Raw genomic sequence first — 17,143 nt, 5'->3', positions numbered from 1 at the left:
CAAGCAATGTTTATAAATAATTACAATACTGATTAATTCAATGTCAGTCAGCAGTGGCTTCTAAGTAGCAGCCAATGAACTCAGCAGAAATAAATTAATATACGCGATTGTTATAAATACATAAATATCGAAAAATAATTTAAAAATACATTTTTGAATTTTACTTAATTTCCTAGAATAAATTACTCGCACAATAAATTGCATATATATTTTAAAAATTCTAACAAAAGTATATAAAAAAATAATAATTAATAATTATAAGAAAAAGAGCTAGGAAACAAAACGCTGTTATCATTCGATGTCGAATGAAAATATGAAGTTAAAGTGTCTATATCACAGTGCGAATCTTCCGCGAACGGTATAGTCGTGTTGCAAGGTGAATATAAAATAATAATTATATTTAAAAATGTTAAAAAGCAGACTTTTATCGAAAATTATTGAGAAACAAGTGTTTTTGGCAAAATTAAAACATATATGGGCTAGTGATAATGTCGTGAAATCCCCTTTTGAAGATGTTGTCATACCAGAGATGCCTGTTCCTGAATATATTTGGAGTAATATAGAGAAATGGTCGAATAAAACTGCTTTGGTAATAAAAGAAAAAATTATATAATTTTTTTTGCAAAATACTGAAAAATTATTGTAAAATTAATGATAATTTCAATACAATATGATGGCTCAAGGTTGTGTTTCTTTGAAGACACTTAAGGTGGCTACTATAAATAATTGAACAATTTATACCAATACACACTCTATTGTGCGTAAAATAAATATTTTATCGCAATTTTGAATGTCATTTAAAATATTAAATTTATCAGTAGACTGTTAATATGATAAGATTTTGATTTAGATACTAGTGGACCCGGACGCGGCTACGCCCGCTTGAACTATACGAATATTTATTAAATATATTTAAGAAATTATTTTCAGTTTTCAATAGAGAGATACTTTAAGCAAGCTCATTTTGGGTGACATTTTCTAACAACAACATTCTTTGCAAATCGTTGCTTAGCAACGGTTGTTATTAACATGGCAGAATAAATTGCATGTCAAATTAATAAGTATTTTAATATATTGGTATATATCGATAATATTACAAATATGAGAAAAAAACGTATCCTATGTTCATCCCGAGACCCTCAAGTATATGAGTATTTTATCACAATTAAATCAGCGGTTTGGCCCTGATGACGTAAAAGACAGACAGACAGAGTTACTTTCGAATTTATAATATAGGTATGGATATTTATTTTATATTATTCGCTAGTTATTATTTAATATTCAGTATTTTAAATAACAAATTAAAGATAAACTGATGTCGTTAGTCATTTGATTAGGTTAATGTTTGTGGTGAATAAGTATACAAAGAATACATGTTTCATTTATATTAAGTTGTTTTTAGCTTCAGGGCTAGCAGAGGTATTTTTTTCCTTTCAGAGTGGGCTTTAGGGTTGAACCTAGTATAGATACAGTTCTGTTCCTTAATTCCCCCCAAATTCTGGAAGCATTGCGTGTTGAGTGTCGGAACTCAGCGCCGCAAGAGTGAAGAAATGTAAATAAATATTTAAATTCCTCGAGTGGGAATCGAACCCACAACTGTCACATTACACATCAGACGCTGTCCCGATACTCCACGAGGAATTAGTGTCAAATTACATGTTAATGATGATTTAATTTTTTATACAATTAATGAAAGTCAACAAACCTTTAAGTGATATTAGATGTTTCTAGTGATATTAAACATAATTTATCTTCCTATATTTATACCTATTACGTAATTTAATATATTTACGAAATAGATATTGTAAGACAAGTAAGTAATAACAATAAATATCGTAGAAAAATACTCAATAATTAATATGCCACTAAAATTTCAAATTACAGGTGTGTTCAGTGACTAAAAGACAATATACCTACAATGAAATTTACAAGCAATCTCGAACACTTGGTGCGTCCTTAAGAAAGAAGTTTGATATAAAGGATGGCGATCCCGTTGCCGTGATGATGCCGAACATGCCAGAATATGCTACAGTCTTGCTGGGTATCCTGAGTGCTGGAGGCCTGGTGACTACCCTGAACCCTATTTATACAACATGTATGTGTGCTGTTTTGTTCCGATGCTTACTCTATGTTTCTCTATTTTCAGTGAAAAATAACAATTGGTAAACCTAATTGATATTTTCTAAGATATTCGCTATTTTTGTACATTATAAATAAAACAATTAAAACATTTTAAATATTCTTGAAGACTACTTGAGATACTTATAAGCATGAGATCTTAATGTATGAGGAGAGAGGAAAAGGCCTCAGCTTTTTAAAAGAAGAAACCACTTACAAATTTACAAATTACAATACTCACGACAACTGAAAGTGGCTCATACCGCTTTCAACGAAAAGCGACAGAAGCACGATCTACGTCATAGTGAAAACATTCATATCCAAGAACCGCTTGAAACGCCTTGATCGCGTGTGGGAAATCTCTCGAGTCACTACATACTGTATAAATGTAGTTTTTGCGACAACGTCGACACAAGGGGCATACTTCTAAAAACTTTGAAATCTTAAACCACACCAGAGGGCAAAATAGAGTCAGCTCATCATGCAACAATCTATTGCGTACTACAGCAATTATGGCTAAAAAATCGATGGCGGTAGTTTGTTGTCATTCAGTTCAGTTCTTAGTTTATGGCACTCCGAGCGTGCCCGTTGAGCACTTATCACTTTGCCAATGTCACGTTCATTGGATAAAATGATGTTACACGATATGAGAATGTAAAAAAGAGATTGTAAAAAAAAAATAACATTACTTACAATATAAACATATTTTAAAATTATTTAAACTTGTTACCTATACATACTTTAATATTGCTATGTAGACCTATATAAAAATTTACGTAAGTAGAGGACTAAACACAAATATTGATAATTAAGGCGACGGGGAATTTTATGAGGAAGGACATCATATAAGGGACAGATTAATGAAAAGGATGTGGGGAGGTGAACATTTTCTGTTCTGTTCTTTGATTATGGCAGTGGGGAATTTCGGGCGGGTACATCTAATTTGATATAATAATTGTATTAACAGACAGACAAATGCCTCTTCAGTGACTTTAGATTACTATAAAATGCTTGAAACGTCGGGTTTAATACTAAAATATACTCGATTAAACGCGGTAAAATAGTTTTAATTATAAAACTATAAAATGCAACAAAATAAATATATAATTAAATGTATTATAAAATTATATATTTATTTATAATTAATAGTTATAACTATAGGTCTTATATAAGTATTTTATATAAACAGTAAGGACAAGAAAACGTAATTAAAAATCGATTAGAGTATCTAAGAACGAAACGTGTATGATCTTTGACATCAACAAATTTCTAAAAATAATTCAATATTATGTCGTGTCCATAATATAATATTTATTTTTATAAATTTTGCTAGTAAACGCGCTAATAATAAATGTACGATGAACATTTTAAATTCGACAAATTCACAAGTACGGTGCCATAAGAAAAAATCGAATTAAAATTCCAACGGGAAAATGTGTATGTTAACACCGTCTATACAGGCAATAAAATAAAATACGTTAGCTGTCAATCCCTTCCAAAAGTCAAAACAAATTTTCGAATTTCTGTAAATAATTCTTCTAATTTTTAATTTACACGACAAATTTCTACTAATTAAATTATAAGGAACGTTGAAGACTATATAAAAACTAGATTTTGAAGGAATATTTGAAAATTATTCGTTAAGATGTATGTAGTGAATCGCTTAAAATTTATCTTTTTCGCTGTGAATCTTAAGAATTTACTGCAAAAGGAAGAGATAACAGTTATAAAATCCCACAAAAAGCGAAAAAGGTACCACGACGGTTGTATATTTTGAGGAAATAAACGACAACAAAAAATTTTAGTCATGAACCTGAAACAAAATTAATTTCAACTCTTAATTTGGGGACTAAACTACCCCTATGGTTGTGTGGTACACTAATATTTTATAAGTGGTATGGGTTTGACCTCCACTTAGGAAAATAGATTATATTCATTTTCTGGGATGTCTTGAAATTAGGTTGTCCCTGCATTTCATGCTATGTGACAAATAAATGTGATGCTTTTGTTTTCTAATAATATTTTAATTACAATATAATTTGAGACTTGATTATTTTCTATTTCAGATGAAGTAAAAAGACAAATATCAATGTCCAATCCTAAGTTAGCAATCACTGTTCCCGATACAGTACCTGTACTACAAGAAGCATTTAAACAAAACAATGTAAAAATACCAATAATTGTAATTGATACATTTGGTGATCGACCAGAAAACACTATATCTTATAAAGAAATGACTGAAAATACTATAGATTTAGATATATTAAAAGATGTAAAGACAAATATTGATGATACTGCCTTTCTATTATATTCGAGTGGTACTACAGGTTTACCTAAAGGTGTAGAATTGTCACACAAAAACATTGTTGCTAATTGTGCACAGCAAAATGGTGATGGAAGTAGGCTTTATCAATATACCACTGGTAAGTGTTTTTTAGCTTCACTCTATTTACCGAATATAGAAAGGTCGGGTAACCAGAGGGAACTTAGTGTTAAGACACTATGTTCCCTACTAAATCATTAATTGAAGACCAGTGCAGGGATACAGTAAATGAAATATAACCCCAAGCCAGGATGAAACCATCAACCAACCAACCAAACATTGCAGATACAGTCAGCCTTTGTCCACTGAATCCCATGTTGAATAATTATAACATATGTATGTGTTTGTATGGGATTGAACTATCAAGTTCAAAATTATTATTTAATTTCCATCCTATTATCATAATATAAAATTATAAGCAAAAAATCATTTTTAGAAAAAGCTTTTATTTAAACGCTTTAAAAAGGAGAAAATAAAATTTGTCTTTTAAATTTTAACTATCAACTCATAACCTCATTGTACACAATTTATATGATCATAAAAGCTTGTCGCGCGATTTACTTGTGTAACTAAACTAGTGCTAATTTAATTATGTAAAATCTGCTAAATTTAAATTTTTAAAGTTTCAATTTAATTAAATATTGATTAACGCGACAAGCTTTTATGATCATATAAATTGTGTACAATGAGGTTATGAGTTGATAGTTAAAATTTAAAAGACAAATTTTATTTTCTCCTTTTTAAAGCGTTTAAATAAAAGCTTTTTCTAAAAATGATTTTTTGCTTATAATTTATTTTTTACTTTTTAGTTACCACTTGCTAGGTTTCTCTCACTAGAGACATGTACCATGATTCCGCTTCTATGGTTAGGAATGTTGTTGACGACACTAGACCCTTCCCGATTAAGGTGGGGGTTCACCAGGACTCGACTCTTAGTCCGTTCTTATTCAATGTAGTGCAGCCTCCATGGCTGATGATGTATGCCGACGACATAGCACTCATTGACGAGAACCGACTGACGCTGGAGCGTAAAGTGAACCTCTGGAAGGGTACGCCTGAGAACGGTGGTCTTAAACTAAATGTGTCGAGGACCGAGTACATGGCCTGCGGGAGCCCGGACTCGAGCACGATCCTTATAGGTCCTGAGCCAGCCGTTAAGTCAGAAAAGTTCAAGTACCTTGGATCCGTTATGCACGAGTCTGGAGGCATTGATCACGATGTCCATGGCCGGATAAGTGCTACCTGGGCCAAATGGCGGGAGGTCACTGGTGTGGTCTGTGACCGAAGAAAACCGCCAAGCTCAAGGGACTGATATACAAGAGCATCATACGACCGGTTCTTTTATACGGCAGCGAATGTTGGCCAGCACTATCTCGGCACACTCAGGAGCTTCACGTCACGGAAATGAAGATGCTGAGGTGGATGTGCGGCGTAACGCGGTCTGACCGCATACGCAACACATTCGTTCGAGGTAGTCTTGGGGTCCGTGACGTAGCGGATAAGCTCCATGAGCGCCGCCTGAGATGGTTTGGCCACGTTACGCGCCGGTCTAAGAACCATGTCGGATGCAAGTGCCTTGCTATATCAGTTCCTGGAGTGAGACCTCCTGGATGCCCAAGGAAGCGCTGGTTGGATGTCGTGATGCCGGATATGAGAGCCAATGGTCTAACCACCAACCGAGGACGCAAAAGACCGCGCAAAGTGGAGTAGGTTGAGTAGGAAGGCAGACCCTGGCAATAGCCGGGATTAATGCCAGGAGGAAGAAGGTTTCTCACACTAGATGTCATATTATTTTGCTAATTATTCTCGGCAAGCCCTTTCATTTGATACCCGTATTGCAGATGTGCATAAATAATAACTATTCCGCCATCTTAGATGTTCCGCCATATTGGATTTAGAAAAACGTCACATTTTTCGAGTTACTCTCAACGAGCCCTTTCAATAGATATCCATATTGTAGAAGTAGTCTAAAATTAACTATTCGGCTATCTTGGATGGTCCGCCATATTGGATTTAGAATGACGTTAGATTATTTTTCGAGTTGCTCTCAATGGGCTCTTTCATTTGATATCCATATTGCAGAATTGCAAAAATAATAACTATTCGGCTATCTTGGATGGTCCGCCATATTGGATTTAGAATGACGTTAGATTATTTTTCGAGTTGCTCTCAATGGGCTCTTTCATTTGATATCCATATTGCAGAATTGCAAAAGTAATAACTATTCGGCTATCTTGGATGGTCCGCCATATTGGATTTAGAATGACGTTAGATTATTTTCCGAGTTGCTCTCAATGAGCCCTTTCATTTGATACCCATATTATAGAAGTGCATTAAATATAACTATTCCGCCATCTTGGATGGTCCGCCTTATTAGATTCAGAATGACGTCACATCATTTTTCAAGTTGCTCTTAAGAAGCCCTTTCATTTGATACCCGTAATGTACAAATGCATCAAAAATAACTATTCTGTTACTTTGGATGGTTCGCCATATTAGATTTAGAATGACGTTACACTATTTTTCCAGTTACTCTCAACAAGCCTTTTCATTTGATACCCATATTATAGAAGTTCATGAAATATAACTATTCCGCCATCCTAGATGGTCCGCCATATTGTATTTAGAATGAAGTCGCAAACCTTATCGTGCATTGTCATCCAAACCAAACGTGTATACAAAATTTCAGCTCAATCGTACGAACATACCTTTCATTATATGAAAGCACAAAAAACTTGAATCGTGTCAATTCTATTGGATTTCAAGTAATGTCACATTATTTTTCTAATTGTTCTCGGCAAGATCTTTCATTTGATACCCATATTGCAGAAGTGCATAAATAATAACTATTCCGCCATCTTAGATGTTCCGCCATATTGGATTTAGTAAAACGTCACATTATTTTTAGAGTTACGATCAACGACCCATTTCATTTAATATCTATATTTTAGAAGTAGACCAAATAGATACTCGGCTATCTTCGATTTCCTCCTTATGGGATTTAGAATGACATAACATTATTTTTCGAGTTGCTCTCAACGAACCCTTTCGTTTGATACCCATATTGTAGGAGTACATTAAAAATAACAATTCCGCCATCTTGCATGGTCCGCCATATTACATTTAGAATGACGTCACATATTTTATCGTGCATTGTCATCCAAAGTAAACGTGTATACAAAATTTCAGCTCAATCGGTTGACGATATCTACTTCAAAATTGAGCTCTAAGATTTCACCCGAACCCACATACATACATTGCAAGTTAAATAAAAGCTTTTAAAAACAATTTTTTTGCATTTATTTATGATGAAATATATTTATTCCTAATTAGAAATATAACTCAACTCAATCTTATTATAATTAATACAGTGTAAGATTTTTTATTGTATATTTATAATTTTTAATATTATGTTTCTATTTGAAAGGCAAGGTCTATATCTAATTCAAAACATTCTATATTTTCTTTGTCTTTTGATACAATTTATAAAAATAAATTTTTTGAGCATTAAACATCGTAAAATGTATATTGCGTTATAAATTTAAATTATATATTTTTTTCAGAGTCAAATCAAGATACAGCACTAGCATACCTGCCTTTCTTTCATTGTTATGGCCTTAATGTCAATTTGCTACACAAACTGTCTGTCGGGCTGCGGCTAATAACCCTACCAAGATTTCAACCTAAGACCTTTTTAGATGCTTTGGATTCATATAAATGCCATTTGCTTTATATGGCTCCCCCTACAGGTAATTAGAAGTATAAATATAGATAGGGTAGTTGTGGTGCAATGGGACAGTGCCTGACTGCAATTGTGATGGTTGTGGGTTTGTTTCCCACTTAGGGAATTGTTTTCAACTAGGCTACCAGGTTCCCAGTGTCTACCCTGGTTTTTGTGGGATACAGCGTGTAATTAGTTTAATTCTTCATGCATTTTCACAAAACCTTAAAATTTTCTTGTTTGTTTTACAATGGATAGTTTATTTAAATCCCACTGAAATTTAAATTATGTCTGGTTGAAACTTCTAGAAAATAGTCTGCCTATATATTTAATTTAAACTCATAATATATTGAATGTTACAGTTTTATTCCTGGCGACAGACCCAAACGTTAAGGCAGGACATTTTCAAAAATTAAACAGTGCTATTTCTGCAGCCGCACCCACACCACTGCCAGATATACATAGGTTTATAGATAAAGTTGGGGTAAGTTTTAAACTCTTATACCATATATTGATAGAGGTAGTTTTAAAGTGTAGTGGCATAGCGTGGGACGCGTCGGCTGTGGATTTGATTCTCACTTGAAGAAATGAAATTACTTTTTGAGTGTATAATGACGACATAATCGGCCAAACTGTATGCCCGTTTGAAAATTGGTGCCTAGTAGACAGCAGAGTGTCTCTAAGCTATTTGCTAGCTACGGCAAGTAAGTATAGGTAAAGGGAATTTAGGAACCTAGTATTAAGAACTTTTATTCTCATCAAGACACTTCCGTTCCCCAGTTTGAGAGGTACTCAACAATGCGCATAACAATTTTAAATAAGCACCTATATTGATTTTATTGGATGGTTGAAGACTCGATTCCTGCTCAAGGATATGAAATATTTAATATTTTCATTTCTTCGCTCTGGTGTTGAAGCAAAGCGTGGCGTTGAGTTCAGCATTTCAACCCGCAATTCCTTCAAAATACGGCGGATAGTGGAAAATGGAGCGTTTTATCACTAGGTTCCCTCTGCCTACACTGTTATACCTATGCGGAATACAGTTGAAAAATAAAACATATATTTTTACATGGTGCCTATGTAAAAATTATAGCTAACCGTCATAGCGCCATGTAAGAATATATAGAATTATATTCCGTGTAAGATGAAATAATTATTAAGAGAATACAAAATATTCTTTTACTTTAACTTTCTCTTTCCTCTCTTATTAAATCCTCTTTAATTGAATTTTATAAGTAATTTCTTTATTCCAGCGCGATATCCACTTTGGTCAAGGGTACGGTCTCACAGAGACGGCACCACTAGCGACTATATCAATACCCGGTAGTAAAGACTATACTTCGGTAGGAACAGCTATCCCCAACGTGGAGCTGAGGATAGTGGACCACCAGATGAAGAATTTAGGGCCTGGTGAGGTGAGGAACTGTCGATTTTTTAAAGTTTTTTAAACGTGGTGCTTGTTGGTTCGGAAACGGGTTAGTTGCGGAAAGTGGGGAACGGAAGTGTTTTAATGAAAAAGAAGTGTCTTAACACTAAGTTTTCAAGTTTCCTTTTGCCTACCATGAGCGGGATGCAGAGTGGATCTAAAAAAAATACATTTCGCTTCTTTTTCCATATATGTTTAACAATAAACGTATTGTCAAATCTTATTTAAACTGACGTCAAACGCTAGGAATCCGGAACAGAATGATATCGTAAATAGATCAGTGACATACTCACATAGTAAAGTGTTTAGCAATGTGCTTAGTTGATTATATGTGATTTATTTGTGTAATATGTGTTTGGGAACTTTGCATTTTCGTAGGGTTGTTCTTAAATATTGAGTAAAGAAATCGTTAAGAACTATCGGTAATAATGGTATTTTTTACCATATTTAAATATATTTTTTGCTTTTACTTTCATTTGCTATCTACAAGTGGAAGAAATTTAATAGCTCCCTACAGCTTCACGCTGCAGCGGGATACATCCCGCATATAGTAGTATTGTTAAAAAACCACTGGTTTCCGCCATTCAAGACGCAATGCCTCAAAAATTCGGCGAAAAGTAGGGAAATGTCTTGACTACGGTTTCTCTTCTGTTATATGCGGGATATAGCAATAAACAATAAAAATTACAGCTCAACCTAATAAAAGCGTGCATTTGCCAGCGTATACAAATTTACTTATATTCTCGTTGTATTGTTCAATATTATGTAAATGGGAAATACCCTATTAAAACTGTCAGTACATTTCAATATGAGTAATTTTTCACTGTTGAAAAAGCAATACATTATTTAAATATCGTCATTATAACTAAGTTTAAGTATTATATATATTATACGAAAATCGTGCTTAAGAGATCTATTGAGTAAAATATTTCTATGTATAAATAAATATCGGAATGTGTAAAATAAATGCGGAGTCTAAGACTGGCAGAACATCCTTCCTATTATTGTAAATGTTTGTTCCACTTTTACGCAAAAACTACTGAACAGACTTAGATGAAACTCTTCAGTAATATAGCTTATAGATCAGAGAAATACATAGGCTATAATTTAGATAAAGGTTTTGTATAATTAAGCTATAATATGACAATAAATTTAAACTGACTAAGCCGCGCCTTGGTCGCTAGTCTACTTTATATATTTTGTCCTAATTATGTCCCAATTTCTTTCTAATTTAATTATAGACAAATAACTACAATCAAGTTTAATATTCTGATATATGGCATCCCTATCAAAATAACAAAGTTAAAATTTTTCTTAGAAATGATCTCTCTATTGACAAAATCAATTACAGATACATAAATATACGTGAATTATTTCTTACAACAACTCTAAGTGTAGGCCAATGCTCTTAGTGCTGATGACATCAGCTAACCATAATTTTAGTAGAATCTTATAAATAATATCTCTAATTGCTCAAACAATACTCTTTAAAATTCTTGGATAATACTTGGAAGTATGAATCATGATTATTTTATTATGACTTCATTGTTATCGGCCGTTATGGCGCATTGGCTCAAGCGTACTGTTTATTGTGGGTTCGATTCCCACTCACTGGAGTCAATTATTTATTATTTTCATTTCTTCTCTCTCGTAACAAAGCATGGATTTTTGATTGAATTTTTGTGAAGGCCAAACTCGGCTTTCACAAAATTTCCAACGGAAAGTGGGGAACAGAGTGTTTTCACACTTTGTTCCCTCTGTCTATCTTATTATGATTGGGATTACGTTCTTTTTATCTAGTCTAGTGAACGCATACAATACGTGAAAAATAAAATATGTGATATGTAGATCTTTTTAAAGATATTTTATATAACTTGATGTTAGAAGAATTTTAATGACGCGTTTTACCGTTAATACTAGAAGGATCCATATTAGGTTAGGGGCATCAATATAATATCCATCATAGTTAAAATTCTTTTGTTTATTGTTATGTTTGATGATTTGTATTTTTATTATATTCGTAAGTATTTTTATTTGAGGCCATAGTGGTGCGACTGTAAACGCAAAAGTTGTGGGTTCGATTTCCACTCAGGGGAAGTGATTATACTAGTATTATTTATATTTCCCCAGTCTGTTACATAAAACGCGGCGTTAAGTTCTGCCATTTAACATATGATGTCTTGATAATTTGTCGGAATGGGGAACGGAGTGTCTTAATACAAGGTTTTCTCTGCCTGGGTAGCTAAGCGAGAAAAAGGATGAAGCTGAAAAAAAAATACAATAAATATTTTTTACAAGGATTGATATTTTGGATGATTTTAAAAATGAATTAGAAGATTTTATAACTTTACAATTTTCTTTCAGTTAGGTGAATTAGTGATCAAAGGTCCAAACATTATGAAAGGATACAAAAGTAATGAAGAGGCTAATCGTCAGGTCTTCCTTGAAAATAATTGGTTGAGGACGGGAGACTTAGCGAAAATAGATGAAAATGGCACAGTAACTATTGCTGATCGATTGAAGGAATTAATTAAGGTAAATGTGATTATTTAACTGTAAATGCGGCGGGTTGTGGGTTCGGTTCCCACTCAAGGAAATGAAAGATTTAATATTTTCATTTCTTCTTTTGGCTCTGGTGTCATTCCAGAAGTCGGTGAAAATGGTATTTAAATTAAACACAAAACTTATTTGATAACATTTTGCACACCAATACTTTCTTTAATTAAATATATTTTGTTTTTAATCCTGAGGTACCTATAGAAGACAAAGCTGCGGTAGGGTAGGTAAGGTAGAAAAAAGAGTTAGGATAGCTGCACAGTTCTTCCCGTAGAGAACCCTCTCCTTTCCCCTCCGGAACACTCACTTCCCCAATTTTCGAGACATTAAGGCCTCAAATGTTAATTACCTTAACATCTTTCAGGTGAATGCCTATCAAGTACCACCAGCGGAACTAGAAAGCCTAATAAAAGAACATCCGGCGGTGTTAGACGTAGCCGTCATAGGAATTCCAGATAGTTCAACAGGAGAGAAACCCAAAGCGTTTGTAGTTTTACACAAAGGTGCCGAAGTTACGGAGAAAAATATAATGGACCATGTGACAGACAGAGTTTCACCATACAAAAGGTTAAAGGAAGTGCAATTTGTTGAAACGATTCATAAGAATCCTACTGGGAAAATATTGAGAAGGTTGCTTTTGGAGGATCATATTAAGAACCTTAAATGAAAATTAAATTATTAATTACATTTTTGTTAGTTTTTTTATTGTAAATAAATTATGAGCAAGTATGCGTGGTTCAGTGGCACAAGCGTGCTGTAATCGGGTCGGTTGTGGGTTCGATTCTCATTTGGGGGAGTGATTTTTTTTTATATATTAATTTCCTTGCTCTGGCAAGAAAAGGTGCGGCGTTGAGTTCCGCTACTTAACATTGCTTCGAAAATTTTGGTGGAAAGTGGGGAAAGGAGTGTATTAACTATTGTGTACTGCGGAATTCAGCATAAAGCTGAAAGAAAATATAAATAAGGATAAAATAACAGCGGAAGAGAAACAATTTTTTGTCTGTTTGACTGTCTTTAAGTTTAAGATATGTCTTGTCTTTTTTATTTTAGAGTTAGCTATTTAATATAAGCAAAATATATGTATATAAATTTCACATTTTATAAAGTATTATTTATTAAAATTTTATTAATTATGATGTGAAATTGTTGGTGATTGTTATTTAAACTTTGTCTGTGTTACTATTAGTAAAATATGCTTTTACTGTTATTTTGTTTTTTATTTACTTAGGGATTTAACTTTATCTCATTTTATTAACGGCGTCATGGGAAAGTAGCACAGCGTATGATCGAGAGTTACTTTGCCTACCTTTCTATGTACGTGAAACTAAAAAAATTCGATTTTTATAATAGATTTTTGGTTATTGCTAGGCTTGTTTTCCTTAAACTCGTGTGCGATCACGTTTTATAATACTTTAGGCATTGTCAAGGACGTAAACGAGTAGATATAGTACTGTCGACGAGTCTTGGCCGCTCTGAAGTTGGCTGTCGATGACTGCGCCGATTTGATTTTATTAATTTTGATTATTATCTTCTCGAGTGCATGATAGTTGCTAGACGAAACAATATATCACTTTTTATTAAAGGCATAAATTTGTTCTAATTTATGATAGATCTAGATTGGTTGTTTTTGGTTTGTTAGTTTAACCCAGCGACGTGTCTAAACGACGAAATGATGTTGACGAGCGAGCCTTTAAATACCAATTAAAATTTAATTAAAACTAAAAATATTTATTTTCTTAGGTAAAGTGTGGCATTCGAAGTAATATATCGTATATGACGATATTAAGGCCATCGTGCGTCTGTCTCTTATTTTTGTTATAATGCAACTTATATAATAAGGGACCGGCTGTGAGTTCGATTCCCACTCGAGGAAATTAATATTTTTATTTCTCTTCTCTGGTAACGACGAAAAGCGCGGCTTGAGCCGCCGCCACTCAACACGCAATATCTCAAGAATTTGGTGGAAAATAGGAAATGGAAGTATTTTAATAGGAACTGAGTGCCCTAACACGCCCTACATAGATTCATGGTTTTCCTCTGCTTACCCTGCTAAGTATGGGGTAAAGCGTGAAACTAAAAAAGAATACACACATAAATAATGACTAAATAAACATATTGACGTCCAAATATTTCTCCAAATTATTCATAGCGTTTTAAAATGTATAATTTGGAACAAAATTAGCATTTCGCATACCATTTACGTAACATCTCTCTAGGCGCCATTGTTGTTATTATAAGGATTTTCCGCGTCGCCTTTATATGTTAATTTTAATCATACCTCACATTCTTTATACTTAATTCTATTATAATAGGTATTTGTTTACTATTGTATCTTCTAATAATCAAGTTCATCAATCTGTTTATAGTGAAATTTTATATGGAAATATATTTAGATACTTCCAAGCATAAATTTCTCTATAAATTGAGGCTAGTCTAGGCGCAGGAGCACAAATGCGTGATTGTAAACGAATGGTTGTGGGTTCGATGCCCACTTGATGAAATTAAATATTAATTTAAATTTACTTATATATATTTATTTTTACTAATATATAATGCTTTTTTTAGCTTCAGGCTGTAATACCTAATATTAAGACACTCGTTTCCCATTAGGACACTTCTTAGTGTCAGGAAAGTTTAAGATAGAAGTACTTATTTAAGTTTTATTTCTAATAGCTTCTTAGTTTAATGAGTGTTATAGTATTAAACATCATTCATTGTTAACTATACACGAAATCAGTAAATATAGATATATATAAAAGATTTACGTAGAAAATTCTAAGATATACTTAATGGAATCTAATATCAATAATGGAAATTCTAATATCAATAATAATGTTTTCCTAGAATATTATCTTTATTATTTATTCTATAGTAAAGTATCGAATGAATAACTAGTCTTTTGTTTTAGAATATCTTTTATTGAGATAATTGTAATATAGGAATTTCTGAATGTACACGCGGTGAACTAAGTTCTACGAAGAAAGAAACAAGTGAGTATGATTATTATAATAAAATGTATGTATGTGTATGTGTTTAGCTTTACGCTTCCTACACATAGAAGGGAAGGCAAAGGGAACTTGGGAACCTAGTGTTACTGTACTGTTATAAAAAGTTGAATTAAATATAAATAAGAAATTAATAAAATATATCCAAATAATTATAGAGGCTGGCGTGGTGCAATGTAAAAGTATTTTTTTCTCGTTTCACGCATTATCCCGCATATTAGGACAGGTAGAGATAACTAAGTGTTAAAATATTCCGTCTCTCGTCATGTTCGATTATAAACTAAGTTATCGGAACATTTAATTGTAATATATAGCTAGCATATACTAGCGTCATTATAAAAAGAAGTAAGTCACTCTTTATTTGTTAAAAAAGTAATGACATGTCGTTAAGATAATAAAATAAACTAAACCAAAATGAATACTTAAAAAAAAGTAAAAATATAGCATACTTTTAAATATAAGTAGGTAAGCTTTAAAGGCAATGCCAAATTCAATCGTTTACATCGAATTCCTTTTAAACTTTAGGATTCTTTTGTACAATGTATTATACTGGTTGTATAATATTTTTTTAGCTTGACGCTAAAAAAATAGCTTAGCTTGACGATCCTGCATATAATAGGGTAGGCAGAGGGAACCTGGGAACCTAATGTTAAAAGACTTCCGTTTCCTACTTTTGCTGTTTAAATTATAGTAAAGAAATTATGATATGCACCAATGTTTACAACATTGCTTCGTATATATTACTTTTAGATAGATCAAATAAAGAAGGCCGTGGTGGCGCAGTGGGTTCGATTTCCGCTCGGAGCAATAAAACATTTAATAATTTCATAGCACATAATTGCATAGCACAGCTGAAACTGAAGCTAAAAACAAAAAAAATGTATACAAAACCCCGAAAATATAGCTAGCTATCGAGCTTAGCAGGTTGAACGATTTTCCTTGAGAGGAATTCCAACAAGAATTTGAAAACAACGCGTTATGTGCTCGTGATATCTATAAAAAGTTGTAAACGAGATGGGTTATGCCAAATATATATGGCGCCAACATTTTAATGTAAATTTTTTGCAAAATATGCTAAAATGAACGAAATAAATTCTTACCTGTATGATTTAGTGAAGCTAATCCGTTTCTTGAGCTCTGGTTAGACTTAGCGCTGCGTTAAGCTCCGTCATTCATTATGCAATGTCTCGAATTTGAACTGAAAGCAAGAACTGATTTTCTAGGTACTTTGATTAATAGAACTAAAATAATAAAGATAAGTCTGTTTATGTGGAACGGAAGTGTCTGATCGGGAACAGAGTGCCTTAACACCAGGTTCCCAAGGTCCCTCTGCCTATTTTGCGTAAAACTAAAAAAAAACAAATTACAGCAGTAACTTTAGTACCGTATATTTTTAAAAATGTTTACTGCCTTACATAAACATAACAAACACACAACTTAAGTAGCGGTCTTTGAACTCGTAATTTCGCCAATTTTAAACCGGACCTTGTTTCGTTTTTTTTTGGTTTAAAAATAAGGGTCCAAAAGAAAAAAGCGCATTCTTTTAAAACGTGTAGGCGGATGTTTACTATTTACTTAAGTATTTATTGAATAAAGTTAAATATATTAATTTATCTTATTTTTGAGATGTTTCTAATCTAAACTGATGTTATAAAGTTGAAGAGTTCGTTTTTTCGAACTGCAATCTGAGGAACTACTGGTTCTGGTATTGAAATTTAATTTTGGGTTACATAACGTAGTATCTTAACACTAGATTTTTCTTTCTCTGGTATATGTTGAGAAAAAAAAACAATCTTGTTTATCTGTTTTTTTTGTTACAGATAATCTACAGACAAGTCATTCTGGCTATCACTTTTAACTCATTCCAAAGCACTGCCGTGGAATTTATTACGTATATAAAAGGATATATAAATTGTTTTAAGCATACAAATTTATTGAGTAAGTAAGTAAAAGTTCCTTTTTTCGCAATTCCTTATAATAAACTCATATTTCTT

General features: G+C 32.8%; 1 protein-coding gene across 2 annotated transcripts; it reads left to right on the top strand.

Annotated features, from left to right (window-relative positions):
• The first annotated feature begins 325 nt into the window (after positions 1–325).
• On the top strand, positions 326–13,351 carry LOC146530677 (uncharacterized). Of its 2 annotated transcripts, none has more exons than XM_085198833.1 (8): positions 326–589; positions 1,885–2,095; positions 4,185–4,541; positions 8,005–8,190; positions 8,525–8,646; positions 9,416–9,577; positions 11,953–12,123; positions 12,509–13,351. In XM_085198833.1, exons 1-8 carry the CDS (start codon positions 407–409, stop codon positions 12,809–12,811), a joined length of 1,695 nt encoding a protein of 564 aa, XP_085054959.1. In that variant the 5' UTR covers positions 326–406; the 3' UTR covers positions 12,812–13,351. The 2 variants fall into 2 exon arrangements, with proteins under 2 accessions (XP_085054959.1, XP_085054960.1); XM_085198834.1 differs by having other exon boundaries at positions 358–376.
• Positions 13,352–17,143: the final 3,792 nt, after the last annotated feature.

The sequence above is a fragment of the Heliconius melpomene genome, chromosome 16, assembly GCF_056956725.1.
Source record: "Heliconius melpomene rosina isolate 202511_hmr_F chromosome 16, ASM5695672v1, whole genome shotgun sequence".
Lineage (NCBI taxonomy): Eukaryota > Metazoa > Arthropoda > Insecta > Lepidoptera > Nymphalidae > Heliconius > Heliconius melpomene.
The sequence above is the reverse complement of the archived record's forward strand: the minus strand, read 5'-3'. Positions and strand labels throughout refer to the sequence as shown.